Source organism: Oryzias latipes, chromosome 21 (assembly GCF_053564925.1).
Source record: "Oryzias latipes strain Hd-rR chromosome 21, Olatipes_Hd-rR_3.1".
NCBI classification, from domain to species: Eukaryota; Metazoa; Chordata; class Actinopteri; order Beloniformes; family Adrianichthyidae; genus Oryzias; species Oryzias latipes.
The window spans coordinates 13,688,652-13,708,991 of record NC_136257.1 but is presented as its reverse complement, the minus strand read 5'-3'; the positions used below and the strand labels follow the sequence as shown (position 1 = coordinate 13,708,991).

The window sequence follows — 20,340 nt, the reverse complement described above, 5'->3', positions numbered from 1 at the left end:
CTGAGGAGAGAACAGACAGTTCCACATGAATGCTCGAGAGCGGGCGACCGATAAAAGAGTCGTGTTGTTCAAAAAGAGGAAAATCATGGGAAAGGTCAGGGGTGAGGATGGAATGAAGGGGAAAGTGGGGTGTAAAGGGGTGAGATCAAGCAGAGAGACGAAAAAGAGCCTGAGGGAGGGGACGGATTTGAGAGATTATGTGCTGACGAACATCTCCATGCCTGGCATTATCTGTCTCAGATTCCTGCCATTCTTTCTCATTAGCCTCCGAGGCATGACAGGCAGAAGCCACCACCATGCGGCTCCACCGTCCAGCCTGGTCCTAGCTGAGCATGCTCAGTCTGTGGTAATAAACCTGATCCAGGTGAAGAAGAAGGACAACAAACAGAAAGAGCATCTTTTCTCTTTTTCATACCCTTGTGGTTGTTCTGATCAAACATACTTTGGCTGGCTGACGGCCGCTTCAATCGAATTTCTTTTTACTAAAGAAATGAAATCCAGCCTTTCTTCCTCTGTCATTACATTCCAGCATGGTTGCCTTTTTTTTTTGTCCTTTTCAAAATCCGACTGTCTATGCTACAGAAACAACACTGGCTTGAGCCGAGTTTTATTTATTCATCTGCTCCTGTCAACTGGTAAACTATAAAAAAATAAAATTAAGTTAGAAATTCTTACCAAATTGGCAGATATTAAATAAGCAAAAAAAAATCTGTCAATGGGGTAAGAATAGAGTTCCTATTCAGTAAGACATGTTTTCAAAACAAAGATTATTTTTGTATTGAAAAACTTTCTTAATAGGATTATATTTGAAATTTTTTCTGAAAACAAGGGTCTTTTTACTTTCAGATTCAATTTTTAAACCATGCAAAAAGATGTACAGTGATGTTAAAGGATGTAGCCTTAGACTCAGAGGAAATAAAGCTTCATTTAAAAAAAGAAAACTCAGGAAGATGAAGTGAAAGAAACCTTATGATGAGTGAGGAAATAAATGCTTACCTTTCTGAGAAACAGCTTCAGGTCACGTGACTCTAAATTCCTGGAAGTTGTGCTGCAGAGGCGGCCTACCTGTAAGCACAGTACAGAAGCGTTTGAGAATCTCAAAAAGCTTCACATGACATTCTCAGCATATAACGGGGAGAGCTGCGTGCTAAAGTTGCCAGCAGCACTGACTGGGCAGAGTGCGACGTTAGCAGGTCCAGACCAGTGAACTTGAGTAAGCTTACAAGGCTGGAAATAAGTTGATAAGGTCCTCTGTTTCTTATCACTGTCTTTTTCCACACTTTGGTGATGCTGCCACCACTGTGAGGCAAAGAGCTTGAATGTACATAAACCAATCAGTACTTTTTTCCACTGAAAACCTTTGATTGCTGAGACAAGATGGGAGTCTGAGCCAAACCAGCAGAGGAGAGAATGAGAAAAGTTTTCTGTGCAGGACATGGCGGGTTGTAATGGTTACAGCTAACTACTTGGGAAGGGGGGGGGGATAACGGTTTGCAGTGGCAAGCTGAAAGGAAGAGGATGCACTCTCTGAGGAAGAGGTGAGGGCTGGGATGAGTGGGGAGGGGTGAGGCGAGGCGTGCCATTCCATTCCAGCTTTGCACGGGCCATGTCTATTCCTAGAGCGTGGCGGATGGCAGTTGATGTGGTTTCCTCTAGCTGACTCGAAGATGACTAGCCTGACCACATCCACATTCTCCCACACACACATGCACAACACATACTCACAAAGTGACAATTGTGCGCATGTGTGCAATAAACACAAAGTCACAGAGGTAAAGAGGAAGTGAAGCGTTACCTAGTTCCAGACTAAAAGTATACGCATCTGAGCAAACTTCAGTTGGACTTCTACCGCTAGTGACATGGGTTTATTGGTCATGTGTGCTATTTGTTGCTTAATTATGTATTTTGCATGTGTGTGTGTGTGTGTGGGTGGGTGTGTAGGATGTGTGAGCTGGGTGTGGATGCATTCCCTCGCTCTTTGCAACTCTATCTTTAAGGCTTCCTGCTCAAAGTCCGAACTCACCCAACACTCTCCCAAAAAAAAACGTTATTGATTCAATGAGGAAAATAGGATCCAAATATAAGCTTTCAAGATTATATTGATTTTAGAAAAACAAAACTTTAAATAATTTTTTGTACAGTTTTAAGTGCTTCTCACCAATCGAGCTGTCATTCAAAATCCCAACAGCCAATCAGATTACAGATGTCAGCTTCACAGGTTCCAAACATTGACTGTATGAGAGAACTGGACTGAGTGATACCTTCCACCTCGCGCTCCAAACAGGAAGTACCTGCTGGCTCCACAAAGCCAAAATCTCATGGACTTCTCAATGGAAAAATAAACAGTTATTACTCAGTCAGAGGTTGTGCCCCAATCCCCTTCACTACTCATTACTTAGTGGATTCTATCAAGCGTTTGCCATTATGTAGGGCTGTCTGAATCTACAATGTGAATCTGAAATTTGAAAATGTTCTGTAAGTCTCTGAAAAACCAGTGTACATCGATGGTCACTGCATTGTGAATATAGACTACAATGCATTTCGTTTGAACATTTTTTTTACGTAAAAAGTTTTCGTAATCAAAACACAGTGGATTCATAAATTGTTTTCATAAAATGTTCATATTTATTAGGTTTTTATTGTATTTTGTGAAATTCGTGGCATCTTTTTTGGCACAAATCAAATGGTGTGAATGTACTGTATTTGTCCAAATTTCTTTTAAAATCCAGGGCACTAGATAGTTCTAGATAGATAGCACTATATCCTCGCTACTCCCTCACTACGATAGTTCTTTAGTAGTCAGGGAGTAGGAAGGGAATTCAGACACAACCATTCTATTTGTCAGAATAACCATTCTTGTTCTGCTACCTTTTTAAACATGTTCTTGAATCAATTTTCATATTATATATATATATATATTATATTTTCATATTTTTTCTGTAGAGAAAGTTATTCAAGTTTTAAACTGACTTATCAGATGCCTCCATTAAAGTATGTGGTCTAGTATAAAACGTTCAAAGTGTTTGATTGACAAATTATCCTGGGCCCGCCTTCAAGTGGGAAAGTGTGGACTTCCGACAAGCTCACTCCTGATTGGTGAGAGTGGTTGCCATAGAAATGTTGACCCAGATGGACTCTGACCACACACTGCTCACTGACGTGATCTGGATCCAACATGGAGATTACCATGTGGTGAAAAAATGGCGAGGGAGGTGACTTTATTTTGTTGAAGCCAGAAGTAATCCAGTTCTAACATACAGTCAAAGGTTCTAAAAGACCTCAGTCTAAAGGTTTGGAAGGTCAACCAAAGCATCCAACAAAAGGCTGAGAGTGTCTCCGTTGATCATATTCTCCAGATAGACTTCCATTACCCCTCCTTCACTGTTCCTCTTATTGAAGGAGGACTGGACCTGGTATTTGGTACAATGGCTCGTTGGGACGTTTAGAACCTTTCTGTGAAGCCCCCTCGTCATCTATGGACTTAGAGGTAAAGGGTTTTTTTACGGTAGAAAAGGAAGTTTGCTCACTTTAAAGGTGGACTGATGATGTCAATGCTAACTTTATGAGAGCCTGACATATATGTAGACAACAAAGAGAGGGCGGTGTATGTAAGACAGGGAAAGTTCTGAGGAATGAAAGGTGTCACTTTGATGAGTCATGGAAAGTCCTACACCTGGCTTTAAATCTGCTGTCTTGGATTCAGTCCAACACAGAACATATAATGTTGTAACGTCAGCTCTATTTGACCTGATATCCGAACTGCCTCCAACCTCAACGCCAACAAACTCATTGATAAAAAGCTTAAAGAAGATAAGTTGGCGGCACTCTTGATGACCCAAAAATGGTTCCGTATTTGAGCTTCTGACTTTTGCTTTCAGGACCAAAACTCAAGCTGCTTGATGATCTTGTTGATCAGCAGGGATTTTGTTCTTTTTAACTGAACTGAGACAGTTCCTCCTGCAGCAGCCGCTTTGAATAATCAGCCAGAGTGAGTCATTATGTTACCTGATTACCTTCAGAAAACAAAAGGAACACCTTAAAAACGCCGCTCTGCGGGCCGTGCCCATTGATCCTGGTTTTCCATGACGTGCATCCGTCTCCACTACCTCTTTCTCAGACGCATGCACGCACACACACACTGCCACTTATTGGAATTCAGAGTGAGGCCCAGGTAGGGGAAGTAATGTCCATATATGAGCAAAGGAAGAAAACAGGCCAGGTGTGTGCTCTTTATACACTATTGGAGCGAATGTTCGTGAGCACACACACACACAAATACTCACACAGCCTTCAGTGGTGTGACGTCAAACTAATGCCACAATACTTTAAACTGTAAAGTCTGTAATCAGATGTGTGCGACTGACTTGTTGCTGTATCAACAAAGACAAGTCATGCAAAAAAAAAGAAAAGTGGAGAAATGGGAGAGGAAGTGAGTCAAGTCCCAGTTAAGCTTGTTCTTAACCCAGTTCTTGTTACGTAACTCTGCCGGATGGTATGTCACCATGTCTTCCCACCTAAGAGTGGGAGCGTTCCCCCCTTTCTGAAACTACGTGCATGAACTGCCTCTCAGCATGGCTCAAGTAAGACTCGGTAAAGACCTTATTTTCATCATCACACCTCACACAAATCCTATTGCCAGTGCAAAGGTGCTTTTAAGGGAAACTTCAACCAAAATCTCCTGACATGTGAAAATAGGGATTCTGACTGGAAATGGTAATTAGGACTTCACTTTAAAATTAAAATCAGACATGAAAACCCTTCTGAAACTAACTGAACTAAAGCCAAATTATTCCAAACAAAAACATACTTTTAGAGGAAACATCTTATTTTAATATTGTGACAAAATATTGGTTGTTTCAGTCTGTGTCTATGTTTAACTGTTTAACACAGCATGACAGGAAAATTCAAACAATTCAGTTCAATATTACTCTTACAATAACTTAATTACCTTTACAGTCTCAGGTATTCACATTTATTGCTATATATCATCCTCCATCAGTTATCAAAGGAGATAAATGATTGAAAATTCCACAGAATGTTTAAATATTCCATGAAATTAATGGTGTTAGGTGTTTTTATTGACTTGATTCTTTTTCAAAACATAAAAAAACATTTACCAAAGAGTTGAAATATGTGGATAGAAAACATAACTTTAAAGGAATGAGAGTGTCTAAAGAACATGACAGCTGTAACACAAGTTAAGGGTTGCTAAGTTGCTTGATGTTCCCTACATGTGGACTTGTGCAATCATCTCTCTACTGTTTAGCAAAAGGAAGTTTTTATTGCATAAATGCAAAACTACCTCGAGCAAGTGTCTTGTTTATGACAATGTTTAGGGTTTTCTAGTTCTTCCGTCTCTCATTTTGCTTTCATTTTGTAATGTTTTAAAAAGATCTTGAGCAAAAATTCTTTCTGAAAAATGTGTTTGGAGTTTGACAACTGAAGCATTTTTCATTCTAATCTTTCTTCCAATCAGAAAAGACGAAGGTCTGATCTTAAAGCAAATTTAGTATTTTTAAATAAACATCCTTCAGAAAACTACAATAATCACAAGCCTCAATGACAGGACATAAAAAGAATAAAGAAATACAAAACTCAGAAGCTTTCAGAGACCTCTGATTCTAAACTGTGACAAAGCATTTCTTGGAAGGAGAAATCAAAATTAGAGATGGATTCAGATAGAGCTATAAGTCACTGAGTCACATGTCCTTTTGAAGTAAAATGTTTAATATTAAGATCCATTAGAATGGAATAAGTACTTCTCTTCATTCTGTCAGGATCCATATCTGAGCAACTGCAAAACAAACTTCAAAACAAATTTTCATCTAAAATTTTGCACGACTGATTATCTTAAGACAAAGTTTCAGCAAAGTGACATCACAGTAAAACCGAAGTAACACTAACATTAAAGACGATTTAGTTTGTTGTGATTCTCTTTCAGCGGGGCTCTAACTTACTGCCTAGCCCTGTAAAGCCTACACTCGACAACAAAGAATTGACAGAAAATTCAAATATGTTGGAATCAATTTTTTGTGCAATTACATGTTTTTATGAGATTAAGTTAGTGTCATTGTTAGCTATTGGGTGATTTGGTAAGTTATTTTCTCAGAACAATGTTAGTTTAAGTGTTCAGGGGGAAAAAAATCACCATTTTTACCCACTGTCTCAAATTTAATCCACACATTTTTAATATGATGTTTAATAAAAAATTATCAACAAATGTTTTTTTCTTTTAATACACCAAGTAGATATTTAAAAAAAATGAATAACAATAGATGAGTTATTCTCACAATATAGTTTTTAAAAATTTGCAAAATTTTCTCCACCAAAAGGGTTTTTGAGATCTCATTGAGGCAGCCATTTTGAAATGAGCAGGAAAAGCCCTTTTACTGCCTCTAGTGGAAAGATGATGAATAACAGGGCAGAAAACATGAACCAAGTTAAAAACAATGGATTTATAAGGAAACGTTGGCTCATGCTAATGAGATGGGGGGGGTCTCAAAAATGCCTGCATCAAATATGATGTGAATAGATATACAGGCTTAAAAAACACAGGATAAGTGGAGGGTATTTCCTCTTCCAGAATGGCAGAAGGTTTTACTTATAGTAATCACAATGCAACCTGAAACGTCTGTTTCGTTATGTTGACACAACATGGAAAAATGGAATGGAAGCAATGAAAAGAATGCTCTGCTTGATTCATGCTGTGTGATTTGCTGACCCGGGGGACCAACGTGCATGCTCAGACTTTTCAGCTTTCATCATGGCTGCTGTAATCTGAAACCAAACTCAGGTCTACATTCAAGATTATAGAACCATATACTTATATATATCAAGAAAAAAGGGCTTAAAACTGCTACTTGACTTATATTTAAAACAATGGATGTACATTTCCAATAGTTTGAGCTAGGAAACAACACATGCATTTAAGTACCAGTGAAGGTCAAAGGGCCACACTGGACCCCTATGCAGTACCACTTATCTGACTTTGGGATCTCTTAGCTTAGTATCTGTGGGGTTTTTATTCCTGTTTTGGCAGCAGTTAGCAGTGAATCATTGTTTTGAGCCAGCAACTACAAAAAGTAAAAAGATTGAAATGGAGGATCTGGAAATTTGCTGTTGCAAAATTTTGCCCCGGAAGCTGCACAGTCGCCCAGTTGGATTGGTTCCTGCCAAGTCGTAAGGGTGATAAGACAAAAGGGCAGATTCCACGCTAATCTCTGCTCAGGAATTTTATCTTCTTCATCAAGATACCTGCCACGCATCTTGCCGGCAATCTTCTCTCTATCACATGCTCACACCGGAAAAGCCGTGAACAGATAAGCTTGTGGATCCCTGTACTTGGATGTGACAACTTCTTATCACCTTTTACTCTCACTCATTCTTCCTTTCTGGAGACCGTCGCATTCTTCTGAAAACATAAACAACTGCTGGGCCGACTCTTGAGGGAGTAGAAACGGACGGCAGTAATCTTTAATGAAGGAGTGGCTGTCATTGTGTTGCAGTAAAAGAAATAGTTTTGGGATGGGCTGCTGGCAGGCGCCAGCATGGTTACGGCGCCGCACTTCAAAACCACACAGCAGTTCTTCAAGTTCCAGTTCCAACAAGTGAGTCGTGAAAAGAACGTTTTACAGACATACTATGAACAGAAACAGCAGTGCTCTGTCATTCAAACAACTCCCACAACTCCACTGCCCTGCGTTTTTGAGAGGCGGTGACTGGAGACAGACAGCCAATCACAGCAGCTGTCTGCAGTGTCCATTCATAAAGAAAGGCATCGTCCACGCTGGATGACATTCCCCACGCGCTCCGTTCATTCATGGCCTCTGACGGGCAGAACGGATCTGTGCTCTGAGTCAAACCAGCATCAGAGACCAAATGCAGAATCTTTGTTTCAAGGAACAAAAATGTGACTTTATTTCTCATGTTACTCCATAGTATTGTTTTGTAATTATATTTGAAGCACAACTCACTCACAAACTTTAAAAGTCAGGCAACCCTAAAGTCAGAGCATAGTCAGGCATTTGCTCTATTTTTTAAATATATTTTTAAAGGAGTCTGCTAACAACAAAGTTCTGAAAGAAATGCTCCTTCCTGGATCTACGACAGTTTCAAAACCCTAAAATCTAACGTCTAACATAACAAACAGCTCCAAACTCCTTGGTTTTTTCGAAAACTTACCCGTCTGAGTGAGTTTCCTCTTGGCGTTGGAGTGAGGGGAACCCCCTTCTCCTCTTCCTCTTTCAGAGTCCCCGGCTTCACTTTACAGCCATTTGTTCCAACAGAGAGGAGAAGGAAACTTCTGAGCTGCTTCTCTCCCACGTTACTCTCCACAAATGTGACGCTTGCTGTAACGCTCAAGAAGACTTCATCCTCATCCCTTTTATCTTTTCCTCCTCCCCGCTGCATTCTTCTGAGTGTAATCAGTAACAGACTCAAAGTGACAGCAGCAGCAACCGCCTCTTTCCCTAACACACTTTCTCACATGCACAGATAGTTTGTGAGGCTCCCTCTGGGCTAAAGGTGCTTTCCCAGAGCAGCCGTTAAACTCCCTATGAGCCCCCACCACACAGACGGAGTCGGGCAATCACATGTTTCTCAGCGGTCTCCTCTAGCTCTTCCTGTCACACTCCCCTCCTCTCCTCCTTGGCGCTCTGACACTGACCGGCTTTCACACACTGGCAGGTCCTCGCTCTTATAGATGCCGCTTGGGGGGGGGGCTGAGCCTGCAGCAGCAGAGGGCAGTGTCTTGTTACAGCTCTCCATTGAGGTTAGGGAGAGGACATCCATTGAGAAAAAAGGAGAGGAGGGAAGTCTTTGGCTGAATGTGTATGTGTGTTTGGGGGGAGCTTGGGGTCTTTAAAAGCAGGAAACTCCTCCTGCCGGGGCGTTGCGAGAAAAAAAAGGGAACCCATGTCTGAGTGAGGAAAAAGGAGGACCCACATAAACAAATATTTCAGCTGCTGCTCACAGTTTACATCAAGTTTAGAAAGAGAAAGTATCAGACCATAAACCAGCCCAGGACATCTCAGGGACGCCCCCCCACTCCCCCCAAAAGGTCACAAACGCCGGTCCTACTGACATGTAGATCCCGTCATTTTACCCCACACCTATGGATGCCTGCCAACCACACCCATGAGCGGCCCCTCCCTGCCCCACCCCCCTTTCCTTACTCCTCCCTAACAGCCCGTACGCACCCCGGGCTGGGCGGGCCGGGTTAGGGTCTCGAACTTCACTAATCACGTTTCTGGTTTCTTACTCACAGCAGGCCCTGTGACTCACACAGTACAAACACATAATATGGTGCACAAACACAAAATTATGCACACAAAACCAGGCCCTAAAGTGGAGTGAAACTGCTCCTTTTTGTCAAGCTCCATTCAGAACTATTTTAATACCTCTCAGTGAGTCATGTAATAGGCAGAGTTGAGCAATGTTTGACCTACTTGTACAGATTTCTTTTCTGCCTTGTCACTCTTAAAAGCTGTCTCTGAGGTCAAAGGTTGCCTTTAAACATTGCGCTTAAAGATATTTAGAAACAAAATCCAAACTGTATTTTCCAATATCAATATAACCGATTAATTTATCTATAGAGCAAAAATGTACAATACTAAACCGTTTATCCTATTTTTTAAAATACCATTAGTAACTGCTGTTGATGAACTTCAGCAGAACAAAGCTGTCATGTGAAGACGGAGGCTGAGTGGGCGCGTGTAAATCTGTGCGTGAATCACAGCGAGTACATGGGTTTCTGCGGGTGCAACAGCAGGCTGGATGAGTCAGGGTGAGACGCAGAAGCTGAATCCCGACTTGCCAGCAAAGCTCTCTGCGGGGACCACAGAGAGGCTGGATGAGTCCAGCCGGACACATCTTCACCCCTAAACTCAGCCTAGCTGATGCAAACCACGGTCACACACAGCTTTTTCTCCAAAATATTTGTGAAAGCTAAGTCAAAACTGCAACAATTATAATATCACATCAAGAGAGTGCTAAAATGCCTTTTTATGTTTTTTATGTTCATGTAATAGCACTATTTAAAAGTCACCTCCCTACAAGCTTAAATGGATCAGAGATTTTCAATTTACATAATGATGAGGAGATGCTTTTATAAATAAAGATGAGGGTCTTGGTAAAACCTAAAAAAGAAGGATTATTTCTGATTTTCTGCAAGCGGGGTCCAATCTACTATCCCAGTTCAAGTGCAAAATAGTTAATCACACTATGACCCTAAAAGCATCATCACCCTTTGGGAAAGAGAAAAAAGGAAGATCCTGAGATAAAAATTGAGACTTTTTTCATAATGACAGGAATTTCGCTTCAAAAGTTTTCACTTTTCACTAAAACCTTCATTTAACTTTTGGTTTTAAATGAAGGATCATGAGGACTTTTATCCAAAAACAGTAAGAAAAATGTGAGTCAGTCTATTGTGGACCAAAACCGAGCACTGCCTGCTCGCTTTTTTTGGGTGGATACAAGGGTGGAGATGAGTTTCAACACACATGCTCGACAGGCGGGGGCCCCTTTCGTCTTGTCACACACACAGACACACACACACATACACAATGGAGATTGCAGGGGAAAGGAAGCTGGGGATTCCTGAGATTCCTGTGGACAAAAAGGTGTGAACGAAAAGCAGCCGAGCAGCCTGGGAATTCTAGGCTGCTCTGAGTTTAATGGTGGACCACAGTCGCTGGTGACACACAAACCAAGATGAGAGTTGAACGAGCAACAGTCAAAGAGTTTAGGCAGCAAAGGCAGCTGGGGAGAGCTGGAGAAATGAGTGAACTGTCAAAACATGATGAGGAAGAAGCGTTTTCATATCTCAGACTGTGGAATCTGTCGCTTGTGCTTTCAGATATGACAAGAGAACAAATGTCCTCAACATTTCTCTGGATCATTTTATTGTTTTAGCTGAACTAATATTTCAGGAGTCCTAGCCGAAATGCTCCACGTAATAGTTGGTGATAATAGTGGACACTGAGGGTGGGGGAAGGTTCCTTAAGGAAAAAGCATTACAAGCACGGTTCTGCACAGAAGAGCAGGTTTCAGTCATGATTCAAAAGACAAAAGTGACACAAAGCAGAATCCCCTGCTTTTGATCAGGCTCTAAAGAGAATAAATAAAATGACAATATAGATGATAAAATAAAAAGGATCAAAGAGGGATACCATGTTTGAGATCTTAATAAACATTTTCCGCATGTCTTCAAATCCAAACAAATAATAATTTAAATTATCATAAACGCCTCACAAGTGGTAAAACATATATTGCTAAATGTTGCTGGCAAAATTGAAAATAGGAGCATAACTTATATAGATATCATCTTAGAGCAAAGCCTCCAGCTCCATAATATTTCCGTGTCTCCTTTTTTTAAAGTCTCGAGATCTGAGAAGAAAAACCAAAACCTCTTCACATTGAAGGCCATCCTTCAATGCGGAATATTTGGATATTTGCAAAAAAAGCCACCTCACTGACTAATATGTTTCTACAGTCACAGGACTTGATTCAATCTTCTGTTCTGAAAACACAGCTTATTAGCGATCATATTGTTCTTTATCCAAATTTCCTAAAGGATTGTGCCACTTGGGTTTCTTCCGTTCTGCATAAAAAGTAAACATTTCACTTTTGTATTCTTGGTTTGCTTCACAAACCTCAGATTCAGGTACCAACAAACCAACAGTAACATCTTCCAAGAGCAACATGTTGATTTGACCCAAAACTGTTGCAACAAAAAAGAACAAATATGAAAAAAGTCTAAAGTCCATTAATCCTCTAACAATATTTAGTTAATGAGTGCGTGTTGCTCAAAGCTTAACTGCATCTTCAGCTCTTTCATGATTTTTTTTTATTTTGTATTTTTTAAAGATTCTTAATGTGGGCTTGTTTTCTTCCCCCATCACTGAGATTATTTCACTCATCTGTTTGGTTCACTTTTGCAGTTAGTCCACAGAAGATCTGTGTGCATACACACTAAAGTGAACTGCATCAGAGTTCAATTGCAAGTGAACTTGCACATCTAATTGGACCAAGTTTTTCTTTTTTGAGGGGATAAAAGATGAGAGACATCTGTCAAACTTCAGTTAAAGTTAGGTATCTTAGAATTAACCAAACGAGGAGTAAAAAGCTGGTGTGAATTCACCTGTTTTTGTTTTTTTTAGCAGGAGGTAAATCAGGATGAGACACAGGTCAAACACCATGAGCATCATCAAAAATGTTTTATAATATTAAATACAGATGTAAGGACTACAGCTTCAAAACTATCCTAATGCAGAAAAACTCTGTGATTTAAGTTATTTCAAAAAATATGTGTCATTCAGGAAAACACACTTTAAGAGTTCATCTAGAAAATGTTGCTGATCCAAGTAGAAGTGAAGAAATTGCTTTAGTGAGCAGTGAAACACCTTCCAGGTCCACCTTTAAAGTCCATTTTACCTGAAGAAAAGAGATCCTGTGTAAACTGTAAACACAACCTGAGAGTTTTCACAGACGTTTTGGTATTTCTGAAATAAGTTACACAAAGAACCCATAAAGTACATCGTTGATGCATAAAATGTATTAAAGCCTTGTTAAAAAATCTGCAAAAATGAATTACAGCTAAAGGAAATTCCATATTTTTCCACAATGTAAAGACCTTATATATGGATTCATTTTATTTGTGCTTACTGATGTAGAAGTGATTGTGATAGGTAAATGGTTCTCTGTCTGTTTTTTTTAAAGTTTGGGTGTTATTAGTAATGTGCTAACACAGCCAACGACTATATTTATTTTTATGAATTGCTAACAAGATTGGGAGTTAGCTTAGGCACAGTGACATTCATTTTGACTGACTGACGGACTTATCTCTGACTCTTGTCTCGGTTAACGCACCTTTTAGCTCGTCGCGGCTGATATACCAATTAAAAATAGATCATTCATTGACGGTGGGCCTTATATTCCAATGGACCCTACAGTGCGGAAAATACGATATGTTTTAAAATGGCACTTTTTGATCGATCTTCCTATTTTATAATTTTTTCAAAGTTGTAAAAAACTTACAAAACTTAAAATGTCTTTAATTTTGGTGCATTTGCAACCTTAAGCATATTTTCAGTGCTGTTTTTCCTCCTGTAACCCTTGTGCTAACCAAGGAAATTTACCATTAGGAGTTGGGTCATCTAGACCCACTAGAAAGTGCGCTGAACCTTTTTCCTTCAATGATTTGTGATCTTCACTGGTGTCCATGGATTACATGAAATCTTTCCACCTTTATCCACCTTTGTCATGGTAGAGAGAACACGTCAATGCAAGGGTGGGGTCATCTAAGATAGCACAAGGGTTAAATGTGAGGAAGGAATTTTTAAATAGAGTTTTAAACAAAATCCAATGCACCAAATAATAAAAATGTAATATTTGTAAAAAATGACACAAATATAAAATAACTGGCAGTCACTCCAAGTCCATACATAGTATGTCACTGTGACCGCCCAACAGTGTCAGTAAGATCTTGTTCCTAATGTTCTATGATCTCCTCAATTTAAAGCGTTTAAAACGTGAGTCATTTTTTATATTTAAGCTAAGTTGGCACAAAAAGTTTAAAGGATTGATTTAAAAAAAGAGCTAATATTTAAAACTGTCTAAATGTAAACCTGTACGACTCTCAGTTTCTACAGATGACACTCACACATGTACACACGTGCACACACGAGGGTTTGTCGTGTATGCACCTGTCTCTGCCAAACTGAGGCTCTGACAGACAAGAACAGACGTAGCACCGACGTCATTTCATTCATCAAAATGAAACCCACACCCACACACAGCTGAGGGAGGGTTGTCTGCCATATTTCTTTCTTCTGTCCTTGATTGGTAAGATGTGTGTGCGTGCGCAAGCTTGACACTGGCTAGATCAGGCCACCCCTGTTTGTTGCATGCAGACACAACTATGACGTCACAGTCACGCTAGAGAGGCATGACTCCAAGTCTTATCTTGATCCTCTTTGCTTGTTCTGCACACTCTGGGCTGCCCCGCTGTGACGTGAGCGCTTGCGTTCGTCACCCTGTGATAACCCTCGAGTTTAATGACACGCAGGGAAACCTCAGCAGCCATCCAACACACACACACCTCGCAGCGCACAAGAGCGTGCACAGAGGCTTGATCTCTGATGCATGTTGGTGATGCTTGAATTTTCCATTACTTGTGCAAGAGGCTCAGATGACGTTACACACAAATGCCTCCATTGTGATGCAACGCTCAGCTACGGGTTAAGCTATATTAGGCTTAGCTGCCATAGCAAAGACATTTGAAGCATTTCAGGAGAGTCTTTTAGCTGCTATTTCTGGCCAGTATTTGACTAAGCTAGAATACATTCTGAGTGAATTTTGAAGCAAAATTTTAAACTCACAAATTAATATTTTTGGTGTTTATAACATGTTTAACATGACATTTTTCTCATGAAGGAGGACATATATAAATAAAATTAGGCTTAAAATTGCCTTTCTTGGCTTTTCATCATTGAAATCCTTTGTAAAAGACTGTAGTCGGGACATAGAGGCTACAAAGGAAAGGTCACAAGCTTCTAGCTCCGCTCCGTTCTGATGCATTCACTTGTAGATGACTAGATCCACAGGAAAGGGGCGGACTGACTCCACGCCAACGGTCCCGCCCTCAAGTCAGTGGTGAATTTCTAATGAACTACTGCCGCTCTGCAGAAACTATGTCCTCGAAAACAACACAGATTTCTTTAGATTTTGGTTAATGACAGCATAATCATAGTTAAAAGACCACTGGAAACCCTTTTACAATAGTGAAGTTTAAAACATTTTAAAGGCACAGGTAAGAAAGGATGAACTACAATAACCTAAATGCCACTTCCATACAGTTGTGAGAGAGAGCTATCTTTTTTCGTTGTATTATTGTTGCCACAAGAGAAAAACTATGATTTAAAATTGTAAAAGTTTTTTACAAATCCAAGAGGCTAATTTATTCACTCTTTTACACTCTGCGTGGAGCAGCTCTTCTGTTTAGATGCACCAGAATCAAATAAACCAACAGATCTTGTTTTTAATTAGACGTATAAGCCATTTTTTGCAACTTTATTCATTTGCTGAACTCATAAATGAACTGGGGAAACCTTAGAACTACACAATTTAAAGTTTAATGTTTATAGATGTCAAGTTTGTAATGATCCTCTTTTTTGTCTGTGACCAGACTCCTCACTTCCTCTGTCCTTATTCAGTGGTGTCAGACAGTGAGACAGCCTTTCCTCCACGCACTGTGGACCACATGACAGTGGGGACTCTGGCCCACTCGCACCGTCTCAAAGCTGAAGGCCCTGCCAAGGCGGTGAGGGGTCACACTGAAAGGAGAGTGTGGATTTTTTTTTTTTGCCTGAGTGTCACACATGAGCTCCCCTGCTGGCTGGTGGCTGTCACTGACAGCAGACCCCCTTATCCTGACGCTAAGAGCAGGATAGGAGTTCTGCAAAAGAGTTCCACTCTCCTCTTTCGCTGCCTTTCCTGCTCTCACTTCCTCCTCTTTCCCTCCCATTCCTCACCCACCTTCCTTTTTCACTCTTACACCCTCCAAACATTTCCCGCCTACGCCCCCATGCACTGCTGCTCCACACCTCTGGGCCAGTACCGCCTCAGCCCACTCTCAGCTCCTACGCCCTGAGACTGGTGGACTCCCTGTGGTCTTCCTGGAGAACCACCTTCCATTATGAGCAGAACTGGTCCAGCCCAGAATTGCTGCTACAGAGCTTATTGTCTCAAAACCTGTTAAATGGAGCTAAAATAACTTCAGACGTGTGTTGCAGTGAAAAGAAGGAAAAGGAGGTAGACACCCTGTAATCTTTAAAGTCAAATCCGTTTTATACATTTGCCAATACAAAGAAAATGTTGAGGTTTAGCAGAGAAAGCTGCTTCATCTGCAGATGGAAATACAACTAAAGAAATCGATCATATCTTTGAAAAATGCTTCCCTTCAATAAGCTCCAAACTGCACCAGATTATCAATCAGGTGCAGATCATCGTTTTGATGGCTTCCTGACAGACCTCAGAATTCCCATATATTTCTTTGCTCATCTACCAGCTCTGCACAAAGTTGCATGAAATGCAACATAGTATTTTGTATATTTGTCATGAAATCCTGTTCAGTTTCTCTTAGTACTGAATGCCTTTTCTGGCATTTCACATTTACAAAAGACTCTAAAATGACTGATTTCACTACTTTGACCTAAAGAGCCAAATATATTGACTGATCAACCAATAGTTGCTCCACTAAGCCACATGGGAAAAAGGGAAAATATATATTTTTTCGTTTTAGTCTGTGTTGCACAGACACAGAACAACTGGACAGCTACAAGAAGCCAACTCAGGGCAGTTTCAAAAAGAGAGAAAAAACCCATCAGGTCAAAGTTGTCTACTAAAGAATTGTGAAACTTGGTGGACTTTGCTATCTGAGTTGTGTCTTGGCTGACTGTGAGCCATCTGTTACAGCAGTGTTGCTCTGAACCATGACAACTGGGAAACGTCGCACCATGCAACGGACGGCTTTCTCTGGTCAGCTCTTATCAACATAAAATATAGGAAACTGTTTTACTCTATTTTTCTGTTCTGTCTGCTAAGTACCATTCTAATAAAAGGTTATTATTTTTAGCAATTATCTACACTGCAAAACGTAATCTTAAGAAAGTAAAAAGACCCGTTTCAAAGAAAATTGTCTTGTTTTCTGTCTTGCAAGACAAATACTCTTATCAAGAAAGTGTTTGAAAAGCAAATTTATCTAAGTTTGAGAAAGCATCTCTTATAGTCACAGCAATCTTTTTCTTAAAAGAAGAATTCTTGGTACGTCCATTTTTCTTATCCCATTGGCAGATTTCTTTGCAAAATAATTTAATGATATATTTAAATAAAATTGTTTACAGTTTAAGAATATTTTTACTAATTTCTAGGGGCCTGTTTTTGCAGTGTATTTTTATTTTGATATCCGCTTTCTGTTTTTTTTCCGTAATGCTATTCTGAATTTGTACTCTGCTTGAGTGTTGTACTACATCCAGCAGCCTGACGTCCACCAAGTGTCTTTGAGCCACTTCTGTTTCTGACCATGTCTGCTGCACGCCAAGTTAGGGAGCCACTGCTATAAGATCGACAACATCACCCTGCTCAACCAAAATATCTGAGTCTGTCTCCAAATATCTGGATGAGGTTTTGTTTCGATTGTGTCTAACCAGATTTTGCCCAGCTATCCGGTTCTAAATTGTCCTTGCTTTCCATGTTTGTCATCTTTGGATTGTCCAAGTGAATTCCTTGCAATAAATGATCAACAAATGTTTATTATATGCAAATGACTGCATTTTCTGCACTAGAAGGTGCACTTAAAAGCCTTAATTCTGTTCAAAAAAACAACAGTGCACCTAATTCTGCTTCTGCTTACTAATAAAGTGTGACTGATGAGATTATCTCTGACTCTTTTTCACTCTTAATCTGCCTTGTTGTTTGGTGCACCTTATAGTGTGGAACATACAGTAAACATTCACACAAGTAGTTGTAGTATTGTCAGGAGATATGGATGGTGGCCTTGAGGTGGAAATGACACCAACAAAACGCATAAAATATCACAAAGACCATTGAAAAAGCAAAACAAACAATAAAAAAACATCTCACATTTAAGAAATGAAAAAAAAATTCCAGAAACCAAAAACACAATTTCAAAAAAATGGAATGAAATAAAAATGAAAGGTTTTAGAAAACCAAAGTAATTTCTAGACATTATAATGATATGTTAAAAAATGAAACAAAGAAGAAACCAGGAGGCAGATACTATGGGAGATCACTTGTTGGATTATGAGTGTTTTTTTTTTCCAAATGCGTCTTTAATGTCTTCATACTAACAGTTTTATGATTAGTACAGCGCAGACCCAGTGTCACGTCATGCCAAATAATTTTCATTTGAAATGATGGACAAGCGGTATCATCCAATCAGTGATGCCCTATAGTCCATAAACTTTCCTTTTTCTATTTGTTTCATTTTTTTACATTTCATTTTAATTACTGGACATTACTTTTGTTTTCTGTACATTTTATTTTTATGTCATAGCATTTTTTGGAAATTGTGTTTTACTTTCAGTCATTTTGTTTTGATCTCATAAGTGTTTTATTATTATTTTTTGCTTTGCTTTTCTATTTGTCATTATGACCTTTAATATTTTTTTGCTTCGAGTGATTATTTGGTACGATTTACACTTCAGGGCCACCGTAGAAATGCTGTCATTTCATAACTTTTGTTGTGAAAACTAACTTCACAGGAGCCAAGAACAACTTCATGGTGATCTTAACATTTTGTGAGGTGAGTCTGTCTCTTGTTCAACATCAAGCATGTTGGTTACTTTCCACAGCAATAAACCTACTTGTTCAAGTGTCACTTAAGGAAATGTGTTTATTAACGTGGCAAACTCAGCTGAACTCTCCAGCTGCCACGACTAATGTCATCTTTGAAGCGTGGAATGTGAGTCACGCACAGACGATGAAATGGACATGCAGCACGGAGCTGATTTCTCAGAGTGAGAACAGTTTCAGCAGATGGGTCTGATGTCGCCATCTGGCTCATGAGAAAACCAGGTTATGACAACAACACACAAACACTTTGGAGACAAACACATCAGTGTGTGTCCTGTTGAGCGCGCACCTCAGATGAAATTTTCTTCAGACGCTGGCAGGGAGCGGACCTGCGCAGCGTGCCGCGTCCCTCAGCCGTCTCTTGTCTGGGGGCTCAGCGGCAGGACTGACTCAAAGCTCCCGGCCCATTCTTCCCTCCCACTCCTCCCTCCCACTCAGCCCCAGCCGAACCCCAGCGTGGGAGGCGGCACAGCCCAGGACCAGAGCCTCTGGCTGGGCACACACAGGCAGCCCGGGCCCACGACTCTGAAGCTTTGGCTTTCATTCTCCACACCCACGCAGAAACAAAAACACACACTTCCACACACATGCTGCCTACGCGCACGCTGAACACCTCTTTAATGATGTCATGTGCCTCACATCTGAAGGGAGCAGAGGCAGGGGAAACATGTGGGAGTGTGTGGGCTGTGCATGCAGCATGTGTGGGTGTGAATCATGCTGTCATTTACAATTTTTTATATATATATATATATATATATATATATATATATATATATATATATATATTAGACTCAAATGCTTAACATTGACATGAACTTTGTGGCTACTGTAAGAAAAGGTTTTCAGCACATCAGAGGTCAGCAGGTTATTTATAAGGATTGACTATCAACAGCAGACAGAGCTGGAGGAGCCACAGTACTGCTGTGTACAAAAAAGCCTGCGGCAGACTCTACTTCCTAAGGAAGCTGAGGTCCTTTAACGTGTGCAGCAAGATGTTGGAGATCTTCTACCAGTCTGTGGTGGCCAGCACCTTGTTCTCCTCTGTGGTCTGCTGGGAAAGCAGCATTGCAGTCAGTGACGCCAACAGACTGAACAAGCTGATCAGAAAGGCGGGTTCTGTCATTGGCTGCAAACTGGAATCATTTGAAGCAGTGATGGAGAGGAGGTCACTGAACAAGATCTTATCCATTATGGACAACCCGGACCATCCTCTCCACCCTGTTCTGGACAATCAGCGGAGCTCCTTCTCTAGGAGGCTCAGACAGCTCTGCTCCAAAACTGCCATGCTGGAAATCCTTCCTACCCAACACAATTCAACTCTACAATAACTCACAGAGTAGCAGATGACTTTTGCACATTTTCGCACATTTTGCACATTGTAACCTGTTTGTAAATAGTCTTTAAATTATACTGCCTTATTTGTTTACATTTCTGCTACATTTTTGTTTTTTTATATAATTTTTTTATATTATTCTTTTTTCTCTAATGTTTACTGCTATGACAATGCACAAATTTCCCATGTGTGGGATCATTAAAGGACTTCTGATTCTGATGAGCTCCCAAAGAGGATTTTCTTGTGATGAAAGGCAACCTGAGAGGTTTTGGAAGGATTCCTTTGAGCTTTGGGACAAAACTGACTGCTGCACCCCTGTGTCTGCTGCAACTTTCCCATTTCATAGACAAGTTTCTGACGCTTCAGCACAAGTGCAAATCACAGGAAATGTGTGAATCTTACCAGCAGGACAGTAGGCCTCCATCTCCAGTCCTCCTTTCCCACAGATGCGCCGAAGCTGTGAAAAACAGGTGGCAGAGGAGAGCGTCACTTACATCCCATCTTAACACCTTTACAAAACTGACATTCTAACAAATAAATCTGAAGAAACATTGACACAGTGTGGCAGGTTGTGGGGTGCACGCGCTGCGAAGAATATTTAAAAAGGGCCAGATTGCTCATTAGAATATCTCACA

At 40.3% G+C, this 20,340-nt stretch overlaps 1 protein-coding gene across 16 annotated transcripts in view; it reads right to left on the bottom strand.

The window, feature by feature from the left end:
* The window catches only part of LOC144988889 (uncharacterized), a 64,819-nt gene that overhangs the window by 39,831 nt on the left and 4,648 nt on the right, over positions 1-20,340 (bottom strand). For 7 of the 16 annotated variants that reach the window (XR_013652961.1, XR_013652959.1, XR_013652965.1 and 4 more), the window contains exon 2: positions 997-20,162. Coding sequence is in view for 3 of the 16 variants with exons in the window: in XM_078940196.1 (XP_078796322.1) it covers positions 997-1,065; positions 8,182-8,409 (297 nt within the window). In the remaining 13 variants the exon portion in view is untranslated. Of the gene's footprint in view, positions 1-113; positions 20,163-20,340 lie in introns of those variants that run through there. The other 9 variants (XR_013652960.1, XR_013652964.1, XR_013652967.1 and 6 more) reach the window with 4 other exon arrangements.